At 35.9% G+C, this 12,187-nt stretch overlaps 1 protein-coding gene across 1 annotated transcript in view; it reads left to right on the top strand.

Annotated features, from left to right (window-relative positions):
* The window catches only part of LOC306876162 (E3 ubiquitin-protein ligase SH3RF3-like), a gene marked incomplete at both ends in the record, with an annotated part of 105,996 nt that overhangs the window by 78,609 nt on the left and 15,200 nt on the right, over positions 1-12,187 (top strand). Inside the window, 2 exons of the mRNA XM_079427143.1 lie at positions 2,131-2,226; positions 10,603-10,893. Coding sequence (XP_079283269.1) covers positions 2,131-2,226; positions 10,603-10,893 — 387 coding nt within the window. The remainder of the gene's footprint in view (positions 1-2,130; positions 2,227-10,602; positions 10,894-12,187) is intronic.

Genomic DNA, 12,187 nt, shown 5'->3' with positions numbered 1-12,187 from the left:
TTAGCTTACTAGCTTAAATAATTGTAATTTTATTTGTTCAGTTAACATTTCATAATTGATGAATTTTACATCATTAATATTGTTATTAAACTGAATTGATCTGAATAATGACAGTCTTCTGTAGAGTTGTTTTACAGTTTTTTTTTTAATTTTCATTGCAAAAAAACTGAATTGCAAGATGTAAACTCAAAGAAATTCAAAGGAATTCAAAGAAAAAGTCAGAATTGTGAGATTTAAAAGTTATAAGACATTTTATAAGTTATTAGAGGTTACGCTTTGTAAAGCAGGTTGTAAACATTGTTGGTTCTGATGTGTTAATTTGTGTTAATCTGAGTCTAAGCACCGGAATAGTGACTGATAGTGACTGATAACACCAATTTTAAAAAGCCAAATTCAGACACATCGATTTGTTCTAATTTTAGACCTGTTTCTAATTTACCTTTATGTCCAAAATTTAGCAAAAATTTGTGCTAGCTCAGCTATAAGGTTTTTTTGAGATCCAACCAAATCTATGAAATCTTTCAATCTGGTTTTAGGAAATTACACAGCACAGAATCAGCCCTCTTAAAAAGTTTATAATGATATTTTAATGTCTACGGATGCTGGAAATGCTGTTGCTTTGATCTTACTATACCTCAACTCTACTTTTGATTTGGTTGATCACAATGTATTACTCTCTCACTTAAAAAACTGTGTTGGTCTGAGAGGTACTGTTTTAAATTGATTCCAGAGCCTTTTAATGAACCGAACAATTTCTGTGTGTACAGGACAATATAAATCTTCCAGTGCTCCTTTGACTTGTGGTGTCCCTCAGGGTTCGATTCTAGCCCCGACTCTATTTATGATTTATAACTTTTATAATTCAACTTTTAAGAAATATGTAATTTCCTTTCACTTATATACCAATGACATGTCACAGCTGTATCTTTCATTTAAACCTGGTGTTAAAAATGCTTTAGCAAAGTTGTATGCATGCATTCAAGAACTTACATTATGGCTTATGAATAATTTCTTGACTCTTAATGAAGGTAAAACCGAAGTGATTTTGTTTGGACCTAGTAATGCTCTGTCTTATAATGCTTATAACCTTGATCTTGGTTATCTTCCCCAGTCGATTACTCCATGTGTAAAGAACCTGGATGTTTTATTTGACTCCAGTCTAAAGTTTGACAAACAGATAAATAGTGTGGTCAAGTCATCTTTCTTTTATCGCTGCCATCTGGCTTAAGTTAAAACTCTCCTTTCAACACAGACATTTGAAGAAGTAATTCATGCATTTTTTATTCATGCATTAGTCAAATCTAAGTTTGACTATTGAAATTTGCTGTACTATGGGAGAAATCAGTCTTATATGGAGTGATTGCAATTGGTTTAAAATGCAGCGGCCAGGAATACAACATTTTAATGTTAGTTTTTAAAGCACTTCATAATCTTGCACCTACCTATCTCACTGAATTGCTGCACTCACACAAATCGGTGAGACCGCGCAGATCTAGGTTTTTATGAATTTGATCAATTCCTAGGTCCAAACTAAAGTACCGTGGCGCTCCGGCTTTTGCAGTTGTTGGCCCAACACTTTGGAACAATGTCCTGGTTGCCATCCGAACAGCTTCTTCATGATCTATCTTTAAAGCTATGCTTAATTCTCACCTCCTTTATCGATTTGCATTGTCTTAAGAAGTGTTTTATGTTTTTTCTTTGTGATATTATCATTTTCATTTATTATTTAATATTTTATTTTTTGTCTTGATGTTTACTGTGCCATGTAAAGCACTTTGGTCAACCTTAAGTTGTTTTAAATGTGCTATATAAATACAATAAACAAACAAACAATTTGCAATTGTGAGAAAAAAGTCCTTAACATTTTCCATGGCAGAAACAATCTTCCATATACACGTGTATTTCTCTATACACACTCAGAAGTGAGATTGCACTGCTAATATAAATCTGAGAATTTGATATGCAGTGTTTGATTTATTTCTCACTCTGTTCTGAATATTAAAATGTGACACATAAGGATGTGGTTTACCTGTGTCTATCCTCTGAATGACTCTTTGTCAATTCATTTCTACAGCGCTAGAATAAAACAGTGAAAGTGCATGTATTTACTGTGTGTTTCTTCTCTTTTAGGACGAAATTCTCACCGTCATACGAAGAGTGGACGATAACTGGGCAGAAGGCATGCTGGGAGATAAGATCGGGATTTTTCCTATTTTATACGTGGAGGTAAGTGCACTTGAGTGTGTGTGTGTGTGTGTTAAAGGCTTTCCTTCAAATATAATAAAACTGAAGAAACAAACTAGACTGCTGCATTTTTGTCGGCTGCTTTAGAGTTTCATGTAGTGTTGTTTTTGGCGGCCTGTTTTAATTTGAGTTTTAGTCTAGTCTTTGTGTGAAGCTGTCATTTTAGTTTGTATTAGTTTTAGTCACGTTCATACTCTTTTTAGTCTAGTCAAGTGTCAGTCAACTAAAAGTCTGAGCATTTTAGTCTTATTTTAATCAAAATGACGTGATTTCTACCGAGGGGAACGCTAGAGCCCTGCCTCGGGCCTGTTTTAGGCTTCTCCTTATTTCTATATTTTAGACATCCATCAATTAGTGATGAAACACGAATAATAATAATAACACGACTAAATGAGACGAAATAACGTTATAACATTTTGTTTCGTCTCGTTTTGGTCAACGAAAATGAAGAGACGTTTTAGCATAGTTTTTATTTTGTAAACCACATTTAGTCTCGTTTTTATTCGTCAACAATATTGCATTATATATTTAATTATAGTCATCATCACATGACCAGCATTAGCGTTGTGTCTCTCTCGCTTTCGTCACGTGATAAAGGTTCGTCGACGACGATATTTAGTCATAATTTTGGTTGACGAAAGCAACACTAGTTTCAAGGTAGAATCGCTTACAGATAATTCATTATTAAATACAGCAATGAGCTACGTGTGCAGGTTGGAGACGGTGAGAGCGCTGCGAGTGATGCATTATGGATAAAGTGTATTGATTTTATGAGCATGACTGCAGAGGAGAGATGTTCTGATGTCCTTTAGCAGGTTAGGGATATTTATCATGAATTAAACATTTACTTTTGAGAAATACATTATCTGTGTGATGCACATTTAAACAATAACATTATGATGAGAAATCCACTTAAAAAAGAGGAATATTTTGCAATATTATTTTCACTCTCTGATCATTAGCTGTTGCCGGTGCTTTATTTCTTCTCAAACTCATCGGCTGAATTTGGCTCATAACTCATGATTTCTGTCAGATTGATTAGCACACGCCGAGTGCAGGAGCTCGATCTCCTCTGCCCCCGCGATCACCAGATGAAAATGGGAAAATAAATGATGTTTATCTTTTTTCTCCTCTTCACCTCATTTAAAGTCTGTCCTCGTGTCTCACGCTGGGATGAGGCTCAATCACGCTCGAGTTTTAATGATGTAAATGATGTATTTGGCTTGATCTAATCTGGTAACTTCTCACTGGTGTTTTATTGCGCTGTAAAGTGTGGCGTGGAGCTCCACTGCAGGGAATGCCTGGAGTTTGATCAGTCATCAATCAAGAGAAGAAAAAATAAAGAATAAAGATAAAAAATAAAGAAATCAAGATTATGAAGCTGAAAATAGGAAAAAGATTAAGAAAACAAAAAGTAATGTATATTATTTTAATATATATATATAATATATTTTTCTTTTTACATTTTTTATATATAATTTATTAACATATTTATTTGTTTATCTTTGCATTACAGTAATGATAATCTATAGGGAAAATGTGCTTAATTTTCTTGACAATTTAATTTTCTCGTTCTAAAACCGGCTTCATTTTCTTTACACAACATTTTTTATTTAATTCTTTGGATGTTCTTGACAGGTTTAGTGATGATAGTGTGTCTGTCTGCCGCAAACACTCCTTTAAACGCTGAAGTGAACAGAGCAGCATCAGAGAATACTGTGGTGAGATCGTGGTGAAGAGAGAGAGAAACGTTCAGAGTCACAGACGCCGATTACAGCTTCATAAAACACACACACACACACACACACACATGTTGGTTTTTGTGGTTTATGGGGACTCTCCATAGGCGTAATGGTTTTTATACTGAACAAACTGTGTGTGCTATTGCCCTACACCAACCCTACACCTAAACTTAGCCCTCACAGGAGACTTTGTGCATTTTTAGATTTTCAAAAAAACACCATTTAGTATGTTTTTTAAGCCTTTTGAATTACGGGGACATAGGCAGTGTCCTCATAAACCACCTTCATATTGTAATACCTCTGTCATACCCATGTCATTATACACATTTGTGTCCTCATAAACCACATAAACATGCACACACACACACACACACACACACACACACACACACAGTTATCCTCATACAGCAGAGCTTCAACCAGCAGCACACCTCCACCTCCACCTGCACACACACACACACACACACACACACACACACACTCACAAATAGGCACACACTAATACATACTCACACACACACACACTCACAAATAGGCACACACTAATACATACTCACACACACACACACTCACAAATAGGCACACACTAATACATACTCACACACACACACACTCACAAATAGGCACACACTAATACATACTCACACACATGCACTTAACTCTCTCACTCAAACACACTCACACACATACATGTGTACACTTACACACACACGCATGCACATTCTTATACACACTCACACACATGTGCACACTTATACACACTCACACACATGCATACACACGTGCACGCACATATACACAATCACACACATGTACTCAAACACTCACGCACACATGTGCTCACTTACACACACACACACACACACACGGACACTCTTATACACACTCACACACATGCATATACACACATGCACGCATTTATACACACACACATGCACTTGTACACTCTCTCTCACTCACACTCACATGCACGCACTTATGCACTCACACACATATGCACACTCACACAAATACTGTACACACACACACCCATGCACACACACTCACTCACATGAAGTCTACATGTTAAATCAGAGTTCACACACATAGCTGCTGAAAGCGCAGGCTTTATTCGCTCAGATTGCGCTCGTGAGTTATTTCCGTGCGCGTGTGACAGCCTGTCATTATTCCGCTGCACATTTGCCGCTTTGTGATTTTCTTTTTGTCGTGTCCCCGTGCCGTAATTACACCGCGTGACGGGCTCTATTATTGGCACAATTAGCAGCACCTTGCACGACTGAAGCCGGAGCTTGACCTATATCAAGAACATTTCAAAGTTCACTGCTGCGCTAACGAGCTCCCGCGCGCCAGGATCCTAAAGAACCGGTGCACGAGACTAACACGACCCGCCAGAAACAACACGCACTTCACTAATCACATGATTATTACCACAAATGCACGTGAGACGTGAGTGCTAGTTTCTAATTTTATTCCCTCCATCACTAGCTATGTTTCCATCCAAAGATGCGAATTTAACTTATGCGCAAAACAGGAATATCGCATAAAACATTTGCGAATAAAGCACCGTTTCCATCCAACGAGTCAAAGAGAACACATTCGTCACTTCCTGATAAACAGGCACTAAATATCACTAAGAAAAGTAGGAAAAGCCACTGAATATAATAATTTTCATATACAGTGCTGCTTGAAAGTTTGGGAACTCTTTAGAATTTTCTATATTTCTGCATAATATAAATACCCAAAACATCATCACATTTTCATATAAGGCCTGAAAGTATGAGAACCGAATCAAACAAGTGAGAGAAAAATATTTTCTTTGAATTTATTGAGAAAAATCCCCAAGTGTTACATATCTGTGTGCTGCAAAAGTATGTGAACCTTTGCTTTCAGTATCTGCTGTGACCCCCTTTTCCTGCAGCAACTGAAGGTAAAGTTTCTTGTAAATGCCGATCAGTTCTGCACAATAACATGTAGGAGTTTTAGCCCATTCCACTTCAACTCTGTGATGTTGGTGGGTTTCCTCCTATGCACTGCTTGCTTAGGTCCTTCCACAACATCTTAATTGGATTAAGGTCTGGACTTCGACTCAGCCGCTCCAAAACATTAACTTGTTCTTCTTCAACCATTCTTTGGTAGAATGACTTGTGTGCTTGGGGTTGTTGTCTTGATGCATGACCCACGTTCTCTTGAGACTCTGTTCTTAAACAGATGTCCTGAAGTTTTCCTTTAGAATTTGCTGGTATAATTCAGAATTCATGGCTCCATCAATGATGGCAGGCTGTCCTGGACCAGATGCAGCAAAACAGGCCCAAGCCATGATACTAGCACCACCATGTTTCACAGATGGGAGAAGATTCTTAAGCTGCAATGCAGTGTGCTCTTTTCTCTGAACATAATAGCTTCTGAATGAACTGCTAATCCAAGACATTCACATACTTTTGCAACTCACAGATATGCAATATTGGATTATTTCCAATATTAAGAAAATATTTTTGTCTCATTTGTTTGATTCGTTTCTCTGTCTTTACAGGACTTACATGAAAATCTGATGGTTTTGGCTCATATTTATGAAGAAATATAGAAAATTCTAAAGGGTTCACAAACTTTCAAGCAGCACTGTATATGTGACCCTGGAGCACAAAACCAGTCATAAGGGTCATTAAAACAAAAATTAAGATTTATACATAATCATCATCTGAATAAATAATCTCTCCATTGATGTATGGTTTGTTATGATAGGACAATATTTGTCTGAGATACAATTATTAGAAAATCTGGAATCTGAGGGAGAAAAAAAATCTAAATATTGAGAAAATCTCCTTTAAAGTTGTTCAAATGAAGTTCTTAGCAATGCATATTACTAATCAAAAATTAAGTTTTGATATATTTATGGTAGGAAATTTACTAAATATCTTCATGGAACATGATCTTAATATCCTAATGATTTTTGGCATAAAAGAGAAATGTATAATAAGTTGCGCCTCGGAGAGAGCAGACGAAACACAATAAATGCGGTCATTGCTTTCGAGGCGGATGCTGCTGTTTGGGAACGCAGTTTAAGACAATTATACAGACATACTTTGATGACAGTCTTTACTCAAGCATTTCAGAACGACCAAAACAACATTTAAGATGCTGTGCAACGAGATCAATCCGCTGGTTAGTCAAGTTCTCCCGTCCCATCGTGCAGTTTATTCGGTAAATGTGTTTCCATCGTAGTTTATGCTCAGTTTTTCTTATCGGATAAAAAGTTTATCCTACTCAATTGTGCGCATTTGAGTTTTTTTTATGTGCATTTTTAGAATTTATGTGCATCATGGCGTTACCAGCCAGCGGTTTTTATTTTTATGCACTATTCCAAAATGCGCACAAAAATAGGTGGATGGAAACATAGCTAGTGATTGTGATGTCAGATCGCTTGTAACGTGTCTGCGCGCATTATGCATGCCATTAATTTGCTCTGACCACCTCATGTCAGAGTAATAATATCATGACCTTCAGAAGGCCTCGCAGAGACCCGTGCCACGTCTGTGGGGTCCATCAATCTGCCTCATTTACATGCTATTTGCATATCATTAGCATATTTACGAATGCAGGACTGTGAGTTGAAACAAAGGGCTCGAGTCACTTTTGATCTGTTTGTTCGCTGCACGTTTGCTTTTGTTTGTATTTCTATTCATCAAATATTCATGCATATTGTTTTAATTTTTATAGTAGGAGGATCTGTCATAATGATTTCTGTCCTTTTAAGTGAAACAAAACAACACAGAATTATTCAAATCCATTGATACCTACTGATTTCCCACCAAAATGATGTCACTTCCTGTCAGATGATGTCATTGGCTTTAGTTAGTCTTTAGTTTTGACATGGAGGATACAGAAAAGACCGGTTAATTGATCAATTAAAGCAATGTTACTAAAAATGTGTTTGATTGGACAAAGAAAAAAACGAAGAAACAAATGCAAATGAAAACTGAAATCTCTACAACCCGCCAAAATAAAAGTTGACTTTAACTTTTGTGCAATATAATGTACTTCTTAACTATTCTATAATAATATTAAATAATAATAAAAACACTTAATTTTTTTAATATCACATTTTAATTTTAATATTAAACCTTGGTTATGAAGCACATTGTTTGCCAAATTATAAAAGGGATTGTAACATTTTCTTCCATTACATTTTAAAAGATTATTTAAAGTGTTAATGTTTTATGTCTTCATTTGATTACCGCTGTTGAGAAATTTGTATTAAGCTTTAAATCCAGAAAAACTAAAACTACAATTATTATTGTGCAAATCTGAATAAATAATAGTAAGTTTTATGAATTCAAATGATTAGACATGCTTTTTGATTATTAAAATGTAATTAAACCATTAAAATTAAATCCAGAAAATTTAATGGAAAACAGAAATTTGTAAAAAAAAAAAAAAAAAAAAAAAAAAAAATCAATTTAGGAAAAAAATACAATGTTAATACACTGCTTATTTCATGATTTCATTTAATTAGACATGCTTTTTGATTACTATAATTTAATTTAACCATTAAAATGGAATCCAGTAAAAAACACACAACCAAAAAAAAAACAACAGAATGGGAAAAAAAAGATATTTAAAAATAGAAAAAGGGATAAAATAAACAGAATTTGCCAAGAAATAAAAGACAATGTGGGAAAAGATCAAACAGAATCTAGAAAAAAAGAACTTGAGAAAAGATAAAAGCAGAATTATGAAAAATAAAATCTAATTTGATCTCATCCAAACGTGTGTTATGATCAGCAGCATGAATCTGAGCGTCTGATGGTCCGTCAGGTGAAGATGAGGACAGTGTTCTTCATCACTCTCCTGATGTTTGATTTACTTCAGACGGTTCATAATCAGCATAATGTGATGTTTGTGTTGATGATGCAGTGTAGAACAATATTAAATCAGACAGACGGATGATGGTGGCAGTGAATCAGACTGAATAATCGCTTTAGTAATTCTGAGAGATTCTTTGTGTGTGTGTGAGTGTGTGTGTGTGTGTGTGTGAGTGTGTGTGTGTGAGTGTGTGTGTGAGTGTGTGTGTGTGTGTGTGTGTGTGTGTGTGCGTGCACCTGGTATTCATCACATCCTGGGGACCAAATGTCCCCACAAGGATAGTAATACCAGTAAATCTTAATCTTGTGGGGACATTTTTTGGTCCCCATGAGGAAACAAGCTTATAAATCATACAGCATAAAGTTTTTTGAAAATCTAAAAATGCAGCATGTTTCCTGTGAGGGCTAAGTTTAGGTGTAGGGTTGGTGTAGGGCAATAGCACATACAGATTGTACAGTATAAAAACCATTGCGCCTATGGGATGTCCCCATAAAACATGGAAACCCAACATGCGTGTGTGTGTGTGTGTGTGTGTGAGTGTGAGTGTGAGTGTGTGTGTGAGTGTGTGTGTGAGTGTGTGTGTGTGTGTGTGTGTGTGTGTGTGTGTGTGAGTGAGTGTGAGTGAGTGTGTGTGTGTGAGTGTGAGTGTGAGTGAGTGTGTGTGAGTGTGTGTGTGAGTGTGAGTGTGAGTGTGAGTGTGAGTGTGAGTGTGAGTGAGTGTGTGTGTGTGTGCAGCAGGACTCATGTGTTTCAGCTTCTCAGTTGAATGTGTTTGTAATGATGCTGTATTCTCTGTTCATTCATTCAGTTGATGTGTCAATATTTATTAAATATATTTAACAGAAAATATACACTATTGGTCAGAAGTTTTTTTCCATTTTCTCACGCAGTCAAAAGCACCTTCAATTAAAATGATAATAATAGGATATTGGCGAAACAGATTTGGTAAAGGCTCCAGTGCGTATTTGTGTTTGTGCTCTGGAAATCAGCAAAAGATCCTATTTAGACCGTGTTTTTGTAGTGCTGAGCAGTGTAGCCAATCACAGACATATCTGTTGATGTCTTGAACACCTGTGATTGGCCATTGCCTTCACTCACCTCTAAACGCCGGTTTTCTCCCCTGCATGCTTGAGAATCCTCTCACTGTAACACGATGTAAATAAGAGCTTCAGTGATTATAAAGTAAGGGCAATTGTGCACTTTCTAGGCTAAATATAATCTGTTCTAAATTTGAATAAAAGTTTTATTTTTCATGCTGCTATCAGCCGTATACTCTATACAAGCAGCAAAGTTTCAGGAGTGACATAGACTGTACATCCCTCATGAATGAGGGAAAATATCATTTCTCAAAACAGAGGTTAAAGCAATGCAGGCATAGATTAAAAGAAAAATATTAGAATTTTTGTGTCAAAGTATTTTTTGCAGTTATTTATAAAAGTAGCTAATAGTAAATCTTGTAATTCTTTCACTGTACATTAGTATTCTTTATAGCATTAACTTTTTTAATGCTTAGTTTTGCAGCACTGCAACAGTTATTTTACATAATTTATGTTAAAAACGCAGTATGACATAATGTCCAGATGACAGACAAAATATATATATGTATATATATATATAAATATATATATAAAAACAAATTAAACCAACCCTCCCACCCCCAACCTGCTGTGGGAATTCTCGGTCCAAGTTGGACTCAAAAGTTGGCAGCCCTGTGTAAGTGTAAAACAACCCTGTGGATGGCTCTGTTTGTCCTCAGCTGAATGAAACGGCGAAGCAGCTGATGGAGATGGACAAACCGTCAGCAAGCGCAGAAGCCGTCAGCTGTAACGGGAATGGCGCGCACAGACACGCGGAGGGGAAGAAGAACGCCAAGAAGCGGCACTCGTTCACAGCGCTCAGCATGACGCAGCGCTCGGCACAGGTGCTGGGAAACAACCGGCACTCGATGGAGATCAGCGCACCTGTGCTCATCAGCTCCTCGGACCCCCGCGCCGCCGCTCGCATCACAGACGGCCCACACCTGTCCTCCAGCGCACCTGCCACACAGGTACAGAGACACTCACCTGTCCGCCTCACATTCACACCACAATCTGTAGAAACACTGAACACCATTCACTTTATTGCATTGACACATTTTCCCCAAATTCTCATGCAAATGCAAAACAAACAAATAAATAATAAATACATATTTATATTTAATACAGTATATAATAAATACGAATACAATTATTATTCATATTAATTATTATATCTATAGTGTATGTATATATATATATATGTATGTATGTATATCTATAGAGTGTATATATATACATAGACGTGAGATATGGCTGTATATCTGCATGGCCATAGGTAATCACAGCGTGCCGATATACAGCCATATGTCAAGTCTACAAGTGTAATATTGTGTTTATACAACAGTTCAACAGCACGAGTGTGTGAATAAATAAGAAAAATAACAACGGAGTGTCTTTAAAAGCCATATTTTGTGCAGAACTACTTCCTTCCACCATGGATTCAAATCTAAAGTTGACAGTTTAACAGCTGAGCCCAAAACTAATTATATCTCATGTTTAACCACTATAGAGACATCAGAGTCAGTGGTAAATTCCAGAAGATCTGGCGCCCTCTCTGCGGGTTCATGAGCGCTAAATTACATTTTGAAATAGACATTATCTTTATTAACAAACCGCATATTTGAAGTCCAAATAAGTACATTCTCACCTAAAATGCTCTTAAAACTATTCTCCGTGACACAAAACAGTATTATTTTTTAAATTATAGTGAATTTCACTCAATTCTCTGTCATTTTATTTAGTTAGTTAGTTAGTTCATTAGTAGATATATTTGTAGGTCAATTTTGCTGTTCATGTATTGCTGTTGTATTTTATTGTTACATTGGTGCATGTCAATAAAAATGATTAAATGTGATTCTCTCTATGGTTATAATAGTTAACAAAAACTAAATCTATAAAAAAAAATTGTTACTTGAAAAAAAAAAGAAAATTAACTGAAATATTAACTGGGAAAAGGACATTGCAATAATTGTGAACAAGAGAAAGCATTTATTTAACAATGAGATTTCTCCTCCACTTTCAGTTGTTTTGCTTCAATGATAGGTTACAATATTTTTATTTTTTTAATGAAAGATCAAAAGGATAAACAATGCAGATTTATTTCCACAGCCGCCTTTGCTCAAGGGTGCCAATATTAGTGGAGGGCACTGTAAAAGTCAAGTCAAAATTAATTTATAATAACTAAAACTACAATAAAAATGAATAAAAACTATATAAACATATGTATAGTGCAGTAATTTAAAAAACTCTTGGTTGACCATCGAT

This window comes from Barbus barbus, assembly GCF_936440315.1.
Source record: "Barbus barbus genome assembly, chromosome: 10".
Taxonomy (NCBI): Eukaryota; Metazoa; Chordata; class Actinopteri; order Cypriniformes; family Cyprinidae; genus Barbus; species Barbus barbus.
The sequence above is the reverse complement of the archived record's forward strand: the minus strand, read 5'-3'. Positions and strand labels throughout refer to the sequence as shown.